The sequence below is a fragment of the Mixophyes fleayi genome, chromosome 6 (genome assembly GCF_038048845.1).
Source record: "Mixophyes fleayi isolate aMixFle1 chromosome 6, aMixFle1.hap1, whole genome shotgun sequence".
NCBI classification, from domain to species: domain Eukaryota; kingdom Metazoa; phylum Chordata; class Amphibia; order Anura; family Limnodynastidae; genus Mixophyes; species Mixophyes fleayi.
Window position 1 is genome coordinate 31,481,577 of NC_134407.1, and position 19,061 is coordinate 31,500,637.

Genomic DNA, 19,061 nt, shown 5'->3' on the forward strand with positions numbered 1-19,061 from the left:
TGCAAAAAGGTGCCCCGGTCTAATTACCGCCTCCATAGTAACCTTCCATACATCGGTTTCATCCAAATTGTTACTTAGGAATAAGGTGGCAACGTGCCATCACATTCCAGCCCCAATATGGTGAACTGTCTGCTGCATGTGCATTTTCTGCAAGCAAATCATCAATACATCTTTACATAAGGAATCAGTCCTTGAAGATGACGGATTGGAGAAAGAAATGTGTTTTATTTAGAATGACTGCTTTTATAGGCACTGCTCACACAAATATGATGAATAGGACTATTTTCAGATAGTCCTGTTATAAAACAGCCCTGAAGATGCTAGGTCTCAAATATAATTCTAAATCTCGGTTTGCTACAACCCCCACTCTGGGTACTATATAATAGACTTTGACAGATTGTTCTTTAGAGACTTGCTTTTTATTATCCAAACATCTGCAGTAATCATTTTGAGACAGTTTGAGTACAAGTAATGTCTGAAAACTATATTAAAGGATAAATTGACCATTGTAAACTTATTTTTTTAAGGGGTTGAATGTGCAAAATAAATCAAGAGAGTATTTTGGAAATGCTACATCTAAAAATTTGCTAGATACACACTCTAGCTGAGTGTATCTAGCACTTACCTTTTCTACAACTATTTCCCTCTTCATCGGGTGTACAGAGTTCTAAGTGTAGTCCCAATCTCTGAATCACCTTGGCCAATTTCAGAAAAATAAAGGTATCAAGTATTTGTGTGCTAGATGAAAAAACAGCCAGTATTTAACTTATCTGCAGAATAATAAATTAATTTGCACCCCTTGCATTGTAACATGGTTTGTCCAGGAGAAGATTTACTCCTTTTTTTGCTTTGCTCTCCATAATGACTCCTTAATGACTCAGGCCCGGACACTGGGGAGATGAGAGTATATCATATTAACCTTATGTCTCCAGTTTTGAAGAAAGAATGCAATAGGTACTTTGACTCCAGCTAAATAAACACTACAGGCCTGAGTCATTAAGGAGAGCAAAGCAAAAAGGGAGTAAATTTGATTCTGGACAGACCATGTTACAATCAAAGGGGTGCAAATTAGTTTATTATTTTGCACTTAAGGAAAATGCTGGCTGCTTGATTTATTTTTACACTGAAATTTTAGTTTGATCTAGGACATGCCCTACCCAAACTATAAATCAGTCCCCACATTTTAAAATTACCTCCCCCTCCAATGCAACATGGTTTTGCCAAGTGTAAATTTACTCCTTGTTTTGCTTTGCTCTCCTCACTGACCCAGGCCCTACAACCATATATTAGCAAATTACATATTACAGTATTTGTTTTAAAGACACATCACGGCTCTGTTCTTGGAATATACACATGCATGGTGTCAATATGAATTATTTGACCAATAGAATTGGACAGTATTAAAAGAATTCACGATCCATGAGATACACTGAGGGAATATCTTACAGTAACATTTGCTACCTTTAGATTTATTGCACAGGAAACAACTGTTTATTTTCAGATCACATTTCAGGCATTAAATAATTCCTCTTAAAAATACAGGAAACCATTAGCAACAATTATAATCCATAACCTCATGCCAGTCTTCCCTTCTGGCACATTACTGTCTTAATTATGAGGCAGTATAAACGCAATATGAGGTAACATTTAAGTGAAGCAGGCTGGCTCAAAAATTCTTTAGTTATTGCTTCTGGTTCCACTTTTAAAATGACTATGACTGTATCAGACTAGTAAATAAAAAAAACGATTCATTTAAATTAAAATGTTTTTCCTCCTTAAGCACTTACCCGCTGGCATCAAATATTTTTTTTTTATTCAATGCCAGTAAATGCATGTGAACAGGAATGGCTATGGTATACTTGTCAACTTTTTAAATCTGTCCTCCGCGAGATCCCAGAGTACAGGTCATGTGATGGGGGGGGGGGGGCGGGGGGTAGAAAGGAGCGTGGTGGCATCATTGCGTTTACAGCATTGAATAGCGGGGTGCAAGGCTTAATGAAGTGATTGTGCCATTAAAGCCTCACCCCCCACTATTTGGCATATTATAGTGGGGCGGGGCTATGATGACACGACGATGTAACCACGCCCCCCTACTCGTTGCCTACTCTACCAGGAGTCTGGAAGCACCCCTCAAAATTTGTGAGCCTCCCAGAAATTCCAGGAGAGTAGGCAGGTATGGGTTATGGAAACTATTAATTCCAATGACCCCATACATACTTGAGCTTGCAATTGGGACATACAACAGCGCCTTTTAGATGCTACCTGCTCTATTTACTGCAAGGAAACTCCATTGAATCCCCCGTTCAATGTGCAAGTGCTGGTTACCAAGGTATGCCAAATGCAATAGTGTTTGATATATGTCGTCAGTGGTGTTTTACTAACACTAGTGGGCAACCAGCGTTATCCTTCATTGTATTAAAGATGAACATATAAAGTAAAATATTTTAATGCATGAAAAAAAAAAGCCCCTCTGGTGGAGGGATAGCTCCTTTGTTCATTGTTCCTCTCCTATTGTACCTCTTCTAGTTTTGATTTATAAAGACTGTTTGACAATTGCATTAAATCTTTTCACAGCTGTCCTTACATAGCCAGCAAAGTAAAAACAATCTACATACTCTTCTCAATTTTGCCCTCTACATAACCAAAGCATTTTTCAGCCAACACAAATCCAACAATCTGCCCCTCGCACAGCCCACTATTTGCCTATTTTTACCTTTGGATTGTAAAACAGCAAAACAAAAAAAAACAAAACTAATAACTAAATGACTATAGGAAAGTGTAATAAGACAAGTTATTCGATTAAGTGTTTTAGAAATTCATTTTCAGGTTTGTTGTAACCACTCTGTTCATGTACCAGAGCTTAAAATCAGTCTAAATTGTGTTCCCTAGGAGACATCAAGACAATTGCTCAGCTATATGAATCTGCATTTGTTTGTGTGCTGTCCATACTCTATTTTCCATTCCATATTCATAAAAGAAAAGGAACATTGCGCCCAGTATATCTGTTTGGGATCTATTCTGTATTCAATTGATCTATCCCTTTCTCTAAACACAATGAAAATAATGTGACAACTTTTCTTTGAAGCCACAAGCAAATCTAAACATGTCAAAAGTTGATGGAGATATAAAAGGAGTTTGGCTGCACTGCATTACATAGTTTGTAAGAAGTTGTAACAAAGCTACGTAGAATATGGCCAGGAATATCTGTACATTAATACTACTTGCTTGACAGGAACAATAGAAGTAACAGCTACACAGAGAGGCCCCTTACACATATGTTTATGTGGTATCTAATAAGAAAATTAAACAGGAATACCAGTTTCAATAAAAATTTGTACCTACAAATTTTTATATTTAATTCATAAAAAACATGAAAGAAAAAAGTTTGGTTTTGGGGCTCAGTACCTACTGAGCCCCAAAACAAACTTTTTTCTTTCATGTTTTTTATGAATTAAATATACTATCTCCTCTTGTGATTGCAACCACTGCTTGGCCTGATAGACAGCTTGTTCTTTTTACCAAAGGAAATCACCACCTTCGACCCAACAGCCAAATAAAATAAAGTATAGAGGACAAAGTGAACTTCACTGGCGACACACAAACTACCTTACCGCATGTCAATTGATTCTCTTGTAAGGTACGAATTGCTAGGCCTCGGACCGTACTTGGGTGCCCACAAATTGTGTCTTCGCTGATACGAATGGATGAAACTACGGCCCATTTCAAGATCCACTTAAGATTGCAGTCACAGATGAGTGATTCGGTACTAAAGAATCTGGAGAAATGTCAATTAGGGTTGCAAAATAAATATTTAATATAGGTTACTTTAAGTTTTATATATATTTTTAGTTAAATGAGTATAAAAAGCAAACACACACACACAACTTAAATGAGTACATAAGAGTAATTAAATAAGGAAGATTTCCCTTGGGATGTGGAGCAGATCTTCACTAAATATAGCAAAATATTTATTTTTGGCTTATGATTCACCTTAAAATTTACAAAATAGGATTGCTCCAAATGTACATCTCATATAATTTATCCATTGTAGAGTGTAAGCTCCCGTATTGCTTTACTTGGATTTGTAATTAATATTGAATCCTAAATTACATTTGACTTTAGATCATGATAAAAAAAAAAAAATGTTGGTGCTTTATGAGCAAAAAAGAAAAAAATAATGCTAAAAATATTTTACTTAAAAGATGTTTTACAGGGGGACATGAGAACACTCCTTAAACAAATAAAATACATCCTACATAGGACATTGTTGACAGTTTTACAGATATCTAGAACAGAAGTATTTTAAAGTTTTTTTTAATTTATGCCCCAATTGATGAGATGATGCCCCAAGTTTTGCTAAATTATACTTTCTGCTGCTTCTGTTTTTAAACAATTTTCAAAGTGTTTCTAATGAGTCTACGCTCGAGCTGAAAATTTTAGCTGATGTGTATCAATTCAGTCTGATAAAATAGTAATCAGAGCTCTTATATCCCCGTCCTTTCCTTGATCACGCGATGTCAAGCAGTAAGAGTATCACTATATTTTGACTTATTTGTAGTTATGATGCAGTGTTCAAGTGAAGCTGAAAATGTAAAATCTTTATTTCAACCATAATGCCTCATACACACAGATGTTAATTTAGCATGTTTATTGTGCGTTCTTAAAGTCTATTGCACACGCTTATATACGGATAGCTCAAAAAATAATGTAAGCAAATGGACCAAACACATACTTTTTCATAAGAGTTCACTTTGCCGTGCATCAATTTGACATTGCCTTACTGGAAACATTATCTTCCAGTAACATGTATTGAAGTTCTAAGGGAATACTCATTAACCACCTTGTACACTATGCTGCAGAGAACCCTTGAGAACAAACTTTTAATGCTCTGATAAAGACGAACACGAAATACAAGGTTTTGTCTACACTTTTAACTAGCATTATTTTTCCAACACCCGTGTGTACGAGCCCTGAGGGAGCAGACAAATGAATACTAATGTTTGCAAGTATTTTTTTTTAATTGAAGAATATGAATTCAAACAAATAAATATGAGCTTTACTAGGCTAAGACCCATATGGGAGTCTGCTTCCATGGTTTGTCTTTGAATAATGCATGTGTTTTAAATTACTACTACTGTTGTCTACACATTATTTATATTATGTAAGTAAAATTATACTAATTAGCAGAAAACTAGGTACTTCTACAAATACATTATTAACAATTAGCTGATTAGTTAGCAGTACAAATAGTTTTATAGAAAAAAAATGTATTACGGTAATCCCATATAAATAATGTACACCAATTTAGGTCAAGATCGATCCATATGTCTAACATACCCTCTGGTGCATAAAGTCATACTTTGCCAATAGCATTCATTTCAAATTTACCAGTTATTACTTTGCATACAAATGTATTATTGTGGTTTATAATCATGACATGATATTAAATAAACCTGCAATAATTCCATAAACTACTAATAAATAGTACTACACATAAAGTGGAAAATGTACTTACATAACTTTCAAGGAAGAGAGCTCTTTGAAGAGACCGGGCCCAAGGGTTGAAAAAATATTTCCAGACAAATTTCTAAAGAACAGAAGGGACAATTTCATATTTTACTTTTTGCTTACATGTTTCTGTGATAATTTTACCTTTACAGTTATTATTAGATCAGTAAAATAAAGTAATGTGGTACCCTGATACCAACCATGTCAGTGATGGTCAAGAACAACCCATGCGTAAGACAATGTTGATGGACTCCTAGGTAGGTTACTCTCCCAGATCCCGCCGCACTTTGCCCTGAAGTGGGGGGAGGGAGCCTTGATAACGCGATTTGATGTGAATAGCATTGAGCTAGACTATGATAACTCACATTGTGTCGTCACGCTGCCCACACTTGTCTCTTGGACCTATTCTCCAGTGTCCAAAAAGCAGGTAAGTGTACATTAAATATGAAGACCCTCCTATTTCTGCAGTAACTGTTTTAGTAAGGCAACGTCTGTGTCACGATCTGCCTCTATCTTCAGTACATCATCTCCTTTGTGGATGCTGCATGTCTTCATCATTTGATCTGGATCTTGATCACTTGTGCCTGGCCTTTAAAGTCTGTATTTTCCAGCACAATGGTGGCAGTTCATCAATTATTGCTGTTCCTGATCTCATTCTTAGTACTCCTTTTATCTGTTCCTGATTGATCTCTTCATATCTGACTCCTGCTTTGCTTATCGTTTTGCACCTTTTACTTTGACCCTGACTTCGGATTTGTTGACTTGATTCTGCTTGCTCCTTGGTTCTGTTGTGGATTTCCCAGCTTCTGACCCTGGCTTACTGACCTTCCTCGTATATACTCCTTCTGTGGGCTTTTAGCATTCATCTGTGATTATCCAGCCTTTACTACACACAACATATAATTAAGCTTTTAGCTCCTGTCATTCATAGACAGGAGCTAACGGCAAATGGACATTTTACTTTATTCAGTGTCTGCTGCTACCTCATGTGGATTTTCCAGTATCCAACTATCACTTTTGTCATTATATTGAATTCTTGGAACCTGGCATTCATTACCTGTGGAGTATATGGACTTAAGCTATCTATATTAATCATTACCTGCATCATGTTATTATCTGTGTGCTTTTTGCTTTAAATAAAGAACTCAGTTGTTTGTTTGTTTTTTTAACAACTTTCCTTGGTTTGCATACTGGGAACCCAAACAGGCTGGCTCATTAATTCTACTTAGATAAAATATATAGCTACATATATGTGCAGAAATTAGAGTAGATTTGAACACACCATATATACCATAAATATAATGGTTAATACATCAATGTTATACTATACTACCATCTCTCCGTCTCAATGTTTATTTATGAAGCCTGGAAACTGGCAGCAACAGAATGCATTAGAAAACTTGATCGCACTCAGACACTTATTATTTTGGATGTTGTTTCTCTCAATCCCACCGCCATACTGTGCAGCTTCAGGGCATTCACGCAGAGGGTGCATGTTACTGGCCATAAAAGAAATGTAACTACAGACTTTGCTTTGGCCTCAAAATGCTGCAATCTGGATTTAAGCAAATAGTGAGAAGGAAATAAAGTCTCCTTCTGTTACCTGGCTCTGGGATGTTTTGGTGAGTATCTAATTATTCCACTGACTCAAGTTTTATTTAACATATTTAAAATACTATCATTTTACTTTTTTAACCAGTATTACTGCTGATGTCATCACTGGCAGGCTAATACGCGGTAGGTATAAATTAACTCATCCTTAATTTGAGATCTGGTTTACATCACGTCCCCTCCCGAATTTTAATGTTCCTGCGTTTTCGATACTCAGCTCCTCTTGACTTTTTACAAGGGCCATAGCAATCTTTGTCACTCATTTCATTTTCATTAAAATCAGAACAGTATAGCAGAACAGAGGCATGAACGGGTGTTAATTGCAAACCTAGCCTGTCATCATCCTTGTCTTTCCTCACTTATCCTCAAGCCCAAGGATGACTCATTGTCTTCAGCCTTTACCATGGGAAAATGTGAAGATTAAAACCTTACTACATTTTCTTTCATGTTTTCTTTTACATTGGAGAACAACTATTCACTTATATTTTTTTAAAAATGAATTTCAGTTTATACCTCACGTGTTCACAATTTTGCATCCCAAGAAATGTTTTTTGTAACAGGATTTAATGCAAGCAAACGGATTCGTACAAGCTTTCACTTCTCCTTGTCAATATTAACATTGCCTGCAGCGTTCGCAATCGATAACGCTCCATAAAATATAATGAAGTTCTGTTAAATTTTAACCTTTGTCAACGCACTATGTAAAGTACATAGTTAACGATCATGTGCAAAGGGCTCCCTAGAAAAAAGCTTACATTGTCTACACTTCACCAAGCATCACAAAATTATAAAAGGTCAGTAAGGTGTTGAATAAAGAAAACTAGGGGTTTACTTGCTAATGAAATAGACTGCAAGCTACAGTCATATATAGCTTTACACAATATGGAGAAAATTAATGTTGATGACTGTGATGAAACAAGTGTGAAAACACTGTAATCATCCTGTTCTCGTTTCTCACATAATGTGGATTATAGTACTTTTTACAGTCCTTGTTTTTGTTCCCCAGCCCACCAGACTACAACTGCATTGTCTATTTACATGTGGCTAAGGGGACATTGTACCTCAGTGTAAATATGTATATTGTGTATTGTATATTAATGACATGGCAGTGAGGTTGTTATTCATTGATTTAAAGTGAAGCCAGGGGGTTATGGGTAGGGATCAGGTTGAAAGATACTGGCGGGGCTAAACTAATTAGTGTCCATTGTTCTCAGAAGACTATTCCAAACAGACCATCTAGCAGGGGAGTTTCTGTGGAAGGACAGCTCATCTTCATTCCCCTCACCAAGCCCCCCTAGTCCAACACTGATCAATGATTAAGAATAGACCCAGGGGTTTGCCCAGGGAAGGGAAAACACTGTGGAAATTTGACCCTAGATATATGGAGCCAATACAGGGGGGGGAGGTGGTGTTCATTCAGGGATTTCATTCATGGAAGGTGCAAGATCTGGTTTTGAGTTGTCGTTCTCTACTAGAGTCTACTTATGCAGCTGAGAGAGATCCAAGTCTGGACAGCCAGGTGACTGACTCCTTAAGCTAGTGGGGTAAACCTGCCTGACATTTATTTACTGTGTGTACCTAATAATCCAGTGTTGTTTTTATTACAATAAATGTACTATTGTACTTTTCTAACTGCATTTGCCTGAGTGACTATACGAATCCTAGAAGGTACTGGGTAGACTTCCCTGGCATAGGAAGGCACCCGTGGGTGGCCAGCCGGCGTGAAGTGGGTAGCATTTGGCCAGAAAACCCGGTATCTTCACAATAACAGATTTCATTTAAATAAGATTCCTCCTATAATCAAGAGCAGCAGCTGAATACACATATTCATCTGATAAAGAAAATATGAACTGCTAAACCAGAAACAAATAGGTTTAAGTAAATGAATGTATCCATTCTGTTAAATAGTTTACCATCCAAAACTAACATAGACATCAACCTGACCCATTTTATTTGGAGATATTGATCTGTTCCCAAAGTTAAGACACATGGGTATTTGAGTGAATTGGTTCACTGTTTACCTGTTACACCAGATTGCTACAAAGTGTGTAATATCTGTGTAACAACTGTTCTGAAATTCTATTTATAAATATACAATATTAATATATGTTAAGAAATAAGAGACTATTAAATTGCCTGACAACAGCCTTACAGTATACTAAATTTCTAGCATCCTAGTATATAATATGTATACATTCAGCTTAGCGAGATAAACAAACTGATTTTATTTAAAAGAAAATATTGTATTTATATAAGCATTTGTTAAATAACAATGATTTGTAGCAGAGGCTGCATAAATATTGGTCATTAGAAAGTAATTCACAGTACAAGTATACTCACAATTTGTGGAGATTGTGGAGTCCTAAGAACATATCAGATGATAGACATCCAATCCTGTTATTAGACAGATCACTACAACGAAGACAGAAGTTGTTAATGTAGACATGTCATACTCACACATAAAAATTATATGTCTAAATCAGTGGCTCTCAGATGTGTCCCAGTGCTCACCAATAGCTTTTTGTTTGTACGTGCGACTCAATCCTTCCCCTCTTTCTCCAAGCGGGAGATGGTTTCTAACTGTAGCTGGTGTATAAACCAACAATCCAATTTTATTCTTGTGGGGCTGAATGGGGATTAAGTTTGCAGAAGGTGACAGAAGGAATTAACAGTTACTTCCCAATATTACACAATATAAAGTGGAAAATTGTCTTTACTTATTTTTTTTGTCTCTGCTATATTCTCCAGAATACCTAACCCTATTGGTTGCTCTTCACAGCCTTTTTATGAAGGAAGACAAATTCCCTGTTATCGTAAAAGCAGTCCTGTAATCCCCCCTCCCACATCTTATCCCTCTACCAATCCCCTTTATAAAACATAAATTATATACTGGGACACTCCAGTTTACAATATCTTTGCTATGCCTAGTTCTCTTGCCCTATATGTGACTTTACCAATACATTGTTTGCTATCACCTCCTTTGGTTCGTTAAGGAGTATTGCTGACCTGGAGGAGCCACAAGCAGTGATGATATGCCTGATTTGTTTGCTTTGGTGTATGGAGGAAGAATGTCTACCTGTAACTGAGGAACCTCCTATAAGATGAATGTCCCTTATATCTCTCCAGAAGCCTACGATGTACAATACAATAGTTTATACACGTTCTCCTTCAAGTTTATGCAAATAGATTTGTTCACTGTATTTTCTTTTACCACAGTTCCATTCGCCTCTCATTATAATTCTTTTGTCTGCGGGTCAGTATTGGTCAGTTCGGAATAAATTGTAAAAATGACTTAAGATAAATGGCGCACACAGACGGATATGAACATGGTCAGTGATCCGCCGTGAAGAATGGGTTGGCCTGGCTGGTAGTAGTGCCTAAATTGCAATATTGATAAAAGCAGTTAGATGGAATAGAAAATTCTTCCTGTAGATCAGAGAGCTGGAGGAAACCACTAGCTCTTTCTAAGTCCAAAAATGTATACCACCAGCAAAGAACCAAAGAAACATCCCCTCAATCTAAAGGAAATCCTGGGTTATTACAGGAAGGTACAATCGATGGTAAAGGATAGTATTTTGAGTAGTAATCCCACATGGATAATGAAAATTATATCACTGGGTTAGATTTGCCTAGAGGAGGTTGATGTTATAATGAGAGCCAAAGGAAGAATAATAATGGAGTTTGAATAATCTCTGCTTCTATGGTTGCCCATACCTTATCTGAAGGTGAGAGAGTCCATTGCACACAGTGGGTAAGCTGAGCCACTAAATAATATCTTTTAAAGTTGGAGTGTGTTAAGGGCAAAGTAACGCGAGATCCTTAACTGCTATAACCACTATTCGAGATATTCACCTTTAGCAGCCTCCTTTTTGAGGAACTTGTTTCATTCTACAGTACTCAGTTGCTCCCAGAACGTAAGCTAGTGTAGAAGCAGCTGTTGCTCTAGCCCTTGCCCAGTGGAATTGACAAAACATAGTAGGAGGTAGTGAGCAACCAGGATGTTATTGGCAAAACGCAGAGCCAGACAGGCAGGGGTTAATGTGGAAAGATCTGGCACTTGCCCAGTGGAATGGACAGCACACAGAAGCAGGCAATGAGCAACCAGTATGTAAATAGCAGAACTCAGGGCCAGACAAGCAAGGGCAAGAGCAGAGTAACAGACAGGCCTAGGACAGGAGCAGGAGCAGGTACAAATATGAGAGCAAATCCATTTAACAGGCTCAGGTCAGAATGCAGGAGGAGACAGCAGTTCCTTTAAACAAGCCAGGAGTCAGAGCAGGTAGAGATATGATAGCTAATCCACTTAACAAGCCGAGGTCAGAATGCAGGAGAATACAGAGAATCCTTAGAACAGAACTTTAACAGCAGACCAGATCAGGCTACAAGGCACTCTAGGTCAAGCAGGAACTATCATCAGCACTGGAATGGTAACAGGAAGTGGTTTATAAAGCCAGCAAAGCCAATCAGAAGTTTTCTGAAAGATTAGCTGCAAGGCAGCAGCAGTAATTGTACAGCTGATGCTTACAGCGAGTGGAAGCAATGCTGGTTGCTATAAACATAGCAACCAGCTAAATCAGTGAACTGCAGAAATGATCCTACACATGGCTGCAGCAGTAATTGTATAGCTAATGCTTCTATTTCTTAACATTAAGGACCAGGCCCAGTTTAACAGCCTTTTAATTTGATAACGCTCCATGAATTTCAGTGTTACTGGCACCTCGTAAACTACGGGCATCGATTACGTTGCTACAATTTGTGCTACCGAATAGGATTTCCAGCTTATCCCTTAAACAAAGGACACACGAACAGACCTATACTTGTGGGATGGTCCTAAAGGCACAGACGTGGGGCTGCAGACTGCCCTTTAAGTTACACCTCTATGATCAGGCCTATTTTCATGGTTTTGCACTGTACTGTTTCATTTGAAATAAATGTAAATTTTTTAATTCAACCCAAGCAAATTTTACCTAAACAAAAGCAAACTTTTTTTTTTTTTTGGGACAATTAAATATAAAAAAAACCCCTATCCTTTCCATATTGTTACATTTACATATTCAGAACAATTCCAGAAAATTGCCCATAAACCAAATATAAAGTAAGCTGTCAGGAGGATTTAGCCAGCGTTACCATCTAAGAGGTGCTGCAACAGCTACAAACTATGAAGAAATGTAAGTCAGTGTAGGAGCCTGGTGGTGGCAGCAATACCTTTCTATAACTGGGGGCGTTTCATTGGTGTGCAGTAGACATTTCCTGGTTTGGTCAAGCGAAATTGTATGATTGGTTAGAGATGACAAGTAGTAGAGAAGAGTCTAGAGAAATGTTATAAAGTTGGTAAACGACAGAGTGGCAGAGTAAGCTTGTCATAGTTCACTTTAAATCTTGTTTACTATCATAAAGGGTAACAATGTTTGCAAATAATCTTGGTTTCAACTGGAAAAAAAAAATGCGATTAAACATCTTTAATTGGTGATCTGCACTAGTACATGGTGATAGATCAGCATAGCTTCACACTCAGAGATTTTGGCAGTGCATGACCCTGGAGGTCAGGGATTGACCTCAAAATTTTGCCAGGACCTGTTGGGGTCAGGGATTATTATTTCAAGCACATAATAATTATATACCTGTAAATGATTTTGATGTCAATACCTACCTCCATTCAGCACGTGTAATACACTGCCAAAACCTTTGGATCAGAAGTCACTTATGTTGGCCAGTGAAAGTAAGTCTTGTCCATAACCCTATCTACCCCATCTATGTCATTTTCAGCCAGTCTTCTTTCTGTATAAAAATCAGACTGAACCAGGAGTTGTATATAACAGGTAATGCAGATATTTCCCCATGAATTCCCTTATCATAGTGCTGCTGAATTTTATTCTTCAGGGACCTCTAATAATGCAGGTTTGTCAGGTCCTTTTGCAGATTAACAGGTAAAATAATTAGTACCAAAGTGAACCTTTTTAGAATGAGTCAGTCACACCTGTGTATTAAACATAAAACAATAAAATTAATGCTTTGTATAAATTGCCATTACCTTTATTACCATTTTGTCATCAATACTGTATGGGCCTGATTCATCAAGGCACGCATTCTAGGCTTTCCGCACCTACAAATTCATTAAGGCACGGCTCTGGAGATACGTGCGCTGTTGAATATGGGTGCAGGTCTGCTGTGCTCTACTACATAAGATGCTACAAGATACGTCCAATACCTACGTGGATTATAAATTTGCACAAGAACGCACAGGAGAGTAAAACAAATATGGAATTAATGTCACATGGTAATAATAAAGGCATTAATGATACAACGGTTAAAAAAAAGTGTTTTGTTTTTTTTCTTTTTTGTTTTCTTTTAAAAAATTCCATTAAAAACATTTCTTAGAATGTTGTTAATGTCTACTGACTATAAAAATACATGTTACAGTTGCTCATGGTTTCAAACACATGTTAAAGCATGCATGCAAGAGAGTCATCATTACTGATCAGGACTTAGACTAGGCCTTTAGCTGGAGCAAAGGATACAGCAAAAAACAAGTAACTTTGACATGCCTAGGACTTGAGTCTGACATGGCTGCGTGTGCTCAAGTTTGGCACGCCCCTATTGTACATTGTCTACGGCAAAATGCCCCTTCCCTGCCCATGAAATCCACGAAATCATAGGTTGTAATAAGTGTAATTTGCACTTGCAAGCGCACGGAACAAGAGTCCTTTCTTGGACGTTTCTTCCTGTTCTGGGTATGCGCAGAGTGATTTTGCGTACGATGCACTCAAAATCGGCAGATACGTGCCTTGATGAATCAGGCCTTATGTGAGTACTCTATGCTGATCACTTTAAACCTTTTTCAATTTTTAGCAATCTGGACTGAATGGCATTAATGATAACTTATATAGGGACAATATAAACTAAATACATAAAACTTAAATTGAATTGTTCTGCATAATTTGTATCTCAGCTGTCTAGTTACAGCTACTTTTAAGAGTAGAGACTGTAGGTACAGACTATATAATGGTGAATTGCTATACCGAACCGTACATCACCACAGAAACTTCTTACGCCTACAGTATTTCAGAAGCAAGAACAAATAGTCCTCTCCGAACAATTAAACATGAATGACTGTTCAGTCTACTGTTTAATGGTTTGAAAACATATAAACAGCTTGAACACATGTAAGCTTTGCATTTACAATAGCAATAATCTCTACAAATGTACTTGCCATGCTTGTTGATTCACAGATTGCTCTCTTGATGAAATGATAGCTGTAGAGCCAAAAATACTCTGCTTCAATAAATCCTATTTGGCTCTTACCTTCATAATAAGTTTTGATATCATTTAGTTTTTTTTACCGTTCTTATTTTGAAACCTTTAATCACAATTGCAATATCAGAAATCGTATATGGCATGCAGGCGGCTGCACTTTACGTGAGCTCAAAATAAAATATTTAAAAAAATTGTGAAGGCAGGGGGAAAATTACATAGTGATGTCGAGGAGTTATCACACCAAGGACAGGGTTGTTTAGAAGATTTAATGGATGCCATTTCATTTTGAGCTGCAGATATTGGTGCTGCTACCGGACTGTTAGGCGCCGTTCCCTCTCTCATATCTCTTTGCAGGGATGAACGCCTTCTTCTGGCCATTATCGATCACCATGCCTCCTTGCCTAGCAATGAGACGCAAGTGACGGCCACTTCCTAACTCGGCCACTCAACCTCCCTGAGCATCCACGCCCATTGCTATACAACGGGACACGGTTTTCCCCAGTAGCTGCCGGCGTTTAGTGACCTCAGTGACCACCTCATTCAGCTCCTATTTAAAGCAGACTCTGGCAGCATGTGGCTGCCAGAGTATTAGTTCACTTACCTGCTCCAACGCCTACATTTGCTAACTTTACATTTTGGTTCTTGACCACGACTTGTTCCTGACTATTCTCCTGCTCCTTGATTTTTCTCTTGTTGTTCCTGGTTCTGATTTGTCTGGCTGACTACTCTCCTGGGGCCTGATTCATTAAGGATCTTAAATTAAGAGGATTCTTATTTCAGTCTCCTGGACAAAACCATGTTACATTGCAAGGGGTGCAAATTAGTGTTTTGTTTTGCACATAAGTTAAATACTGACTGTTTTTTCATGTAGCACACACATATCAACTTTAAATTTCAGTGTACAAATAAGCTATCAAGTATTTGTGTGCTACATGAAAAAACAGGCAGTATTTAACTTATGTGCAAAACAGAACACTCATTTGCACCCCTTGCAATGTAACATTGTTTTGTCCAGGAGACTGAAATAAGAATCCTCTTCATTTAAAATCCTTAATGAATCAGGCCCCTGGGTTCTGATTTGCCTGGCTGACTACTCTCCTCGTTCTGATACAGCTCTGATCGATATCCTGGCTCTGATTTGTCTGGCTGACTACTCTCCTGGTACTGATTTGGCTCTGATCAATATCCTGGTTCTGACTCGGTTGGCTGACTACTCTCCTGGTACTGATTCAGCTCTGATCGATATTCTGGTTCTAACTCGGCTGGCTGACTACCCTCCTGGTTCTGATTTAGCTCTGACCGATATCCTGGTTCTGACTCGGCTGGCTGACCATTCTATTGTCTAGAGCAGTTCCCTGCTACATAACAGGCCTGCTTCCCTACTGTTCACTGTCCACCCTTCCAGCGACTGACACTGAGGGCCACAATCTGCACGCCTCTTGCAGCTGAGTCCATACTTCCTTGCAGGGATCCCTGGTAAAAACCAGATTCATGTTAGAATCTGCACCTCAGTGCTCAGTAGCGCCAACTGCTGGTAGGTGCCCACCATCTACACCTTAATGAATTGTGGCACGAACCATAGGTAACAACTGTCTTTTTCCACGTCACTAAAGAATAACACCAGGCTACACCCAGTTACTCCAAACTGACAGATAACCACAAGAGTGCCTGTGTAGCATGAAAGCCTTCTCTAGAACCAGCTGAGGAAGGATGCTCAGTTAATAAAATGGTGGACAGTTGTGGTTACCAGCAGTCAACTGTTTTAAGACTTCTACAGTTACTGGTTCACGTTTCATCCCTCAACCTTCGCTGTCCTCATTCCAACCATACCCTACCACCAGAAGCTGCACAGAAATGCCAGTCAGTAATGACTGCTTTAATATCAGAGGCTGATAACGCTGCTGCCTTTATTATTATGATGACATGGGATATGCTTTGACAGATCTATGGTGTCTACTTAATGTCTTCTGATATTTAACTGTGACTGGTTCTACTTTTCTCTGCCCCAGCATGTTGTGTAACACTATCTTCCAGTTTTATCCTAATTTATGAATTTCTATTAATTTATTATTACTGTCATTAATCTGACTCTTATTAATGTTATATCCTGGAAATCATGTAGTACTTTTGGGTTCAACCCAAACAAAAATGGCAGGTAATTAGAGGTAGAAACCCCAACACTGACCAGCTTTGAGAAAGCAAGATCCAACAATACACAGGTAGAGCAGCATCTCAGCAGAAATAAAAAAGTGGCACCCAAAAATATTGTTGTGCCATGGTAGTCTTTAGGGTAGTCAGAAAAATAGTAAATGATGGGGTAGGTCATAAAGATCTCCCATATTTCGAGGGGGCATTGCGTGAGCTGTAGTGGGTGCAAAGAGGTGGGGTAGATTTAATTTGGTAGGCTAGGCTCTGCCGTTTTTAGGACCCATCATATATTGGACTAGTTAACATTGGGGCTTTGTTGTTCAAGCGTATTATGAGAACAACCGTTCTGTGACTACACAGAGAGCATTCCGTACACGCTTCGCACTTGGTCGAAATGCATCAGTACCAGATCGTAAAACAATTTTGCTATGGATTTCTAATCTTTGGACAATAGGAGCTACACTGAAAAGAAAATCACCTGGCAGACAGGACCGTTAGAACGCCAGAAAATGTGGAAGCAGTGAGAGCATCCATTCAGCATAACCAAGAGGTTCCGCTCATAAGCGTGCCATGGCACTGGGGATATCATGTCCAAGTTTGAGGAGAATTTTACATGCCAAGTTAAAATTACATCCTTACAAAATGATGATGGTTCAAGAATTAAGTGAGGGAGATTATGCCAAGCGCAGAGCCCTATGTGAGAAAAGTCTTGAACAGGTTGCTGCTGCAGCCGTTCTTCTGAGTAGCGATGAGGCTTCACTTCCATGTCAGTGGAGCCGTAAACAAGCAGAATTTTGGATATTGGGCTGAACGTAACATTTGTGAAAACCATGAACGACCACTCCACTTTCCTCTTGTAACTGTTTGGTGTGCAGTTGCTGACTTTGGTGTGATCGGCCCGTATTCTTTTGAGGAAGGTGGTGCATCGGTAACTGTGACCTCTGACCGGTATGTAGAAATGTTGGAGACCTTTCTGCACCCCAAACTGGACAATGTAGATACAGAACATGTGTGGTTTCAACAGGACTGGGCCACAGCTCACACAGCATGACGTTTGCTTGGAGTGTTGAGTGTTGAGAGAAATGTTCCCTGGGCGTTTCATTTAAGGGGAGAAGTGGCACGGCCGACACAGTCAACAGATTTAAGCCCATGTGACTTTTTCCTCTGGGGATAACTGAAGGAAAAGGTTTTCAAACAACGTCCTCAATCTCTTGAGGATTTGAAGGGTTAAGGGTAAAATTGTATGATTATTGATTTAATATCTTCAAGGTCCCTGAAAATTACAGCACCGTTCAGAGGTGGATTTGACCTTGCTGGGAGATTTCCTAGTAGGTTGATGGCTCCCCATGACGTAATGGGGCCATCTGAGGAGCAAGACAGGCCAGTCTGGTCCTAAAATTCATGATTCGGGCTGGCCGCCAAGCTTTCTCTAATGGCTCAGACTGTCCAGGCAGAAGATGAAGTATGCGAAAAATGTAATTTACTTATCATTTATGAACTATGGCATATGTACAATAGCATTGAAAGTGTTCAGATATCTAATTACAAGAAAGTAATTATCTCATATAATTAATGGATTTTATTTCACGTCTTTCCCTATATACTTTCCTGCTTGAAGTATGTGAATAGCCTCCCCTCTCCCGCCTTGGTCACCACTGAATAATATACCACTTACGGTAGACTATAGTTTACAGTATATGGACAGATGCAAGAAATGGGAGCACATTACTAACTGCAGGTTCATAGTACTTTGCTACTGAAAGTTGTTAAGTTACTATACTTTATTGGGAACAAACCTGATAGGTTTACAAGTTTACAGGGGACAGGGATTGGGTAAGGCTGATGCTGCTTTAATTTGTTAACCTGCACTAGACAAACTACATTTCCACCTCATGTTTTTCTCACCTTTTATGTCTGTGGGTCTCTGTTTTTTGTCTCCGACACCCCGTCTCTAGCTCCCCCTCGATGACTCCAATTTTGTCTGTGTGCCCTCTCCCCCCTTTGTGTGAGTACATCTCTGTCCGTGTGTGTGTGTGTGTGTGTGTGTGTGTATACAGGGCCGTAACTAGGGATGTGCAACAAGAAGAGGGGCGCAAGTTAGTAATATTTAGGTTCATTTGGTTAAAATTGAGGGCTAGGGGGGCGGCATTTGTCTTTCTCGCCCCAGGAGCTAGAATTCTAAGTTACGTCTCTGTGTGTGTGTGCGCGTGTGCATGTGCGTGTGTATGTGCGTGTGTATGCATCTCCTGCCTCGCCCCCGTGTGTGTCTGCACCTTGGTGGCCCAACCCTTTGTGTCTGTCGCTCTGTCTGTAATTCAGTATGTGTACCATATCCTCCCCTCTTCACACCTTTCCTTCTCTTCTGCTGGAGTCAATGTGGTAGGCAGAACCTGTGGTTGCCGGTCAGACGTGACATGTACAAAAAAGAGGAACATCTGTGTCCGATACCACAATTACCTAAGAATGGCAGGTAAGCACAATTTACATTTTATTCATCATTCTCAAAACTCATCAGTGCATGTGGGTCAAAGATTCCTCTT

The 19,061-nt window shown here is 38.8% G+C and overlaps 1 protein-coding gene across 3 annotated transcripts in view; it reads right to left on the reverse strand.

The window, feature by feature from the left end:
- Positions 1–19,061, reverse strand: part of ADGRA1 (adhesion G protein-coupled receptor A1) — a 493,506-nt gene that overhangs the window by 387,236 nt on the left and 87,209 nt on the right. For all 3 annotated transcript variants that reach the window (XM_075216183.1, XM_075216182.1, XM_075216184.1), the window contains 3 exons: positions 9,460–9,531; positions 5,516–5,587; positions 3,612–3,775 (listed from right to left, as the gene is read on the reverse strand). In XM_075216183.1, the coding sequence (XP_075072284.1) occupies positions 3,612–3,775; positions 5,516–5,587; positions 9,460–9,531 (308 nt within the window). The remainder of the gene's footprint in view (positions 1–3,611; positions 3,776–5,515; positions 5,588–9,459; positions 9,532–19,061) is intronic.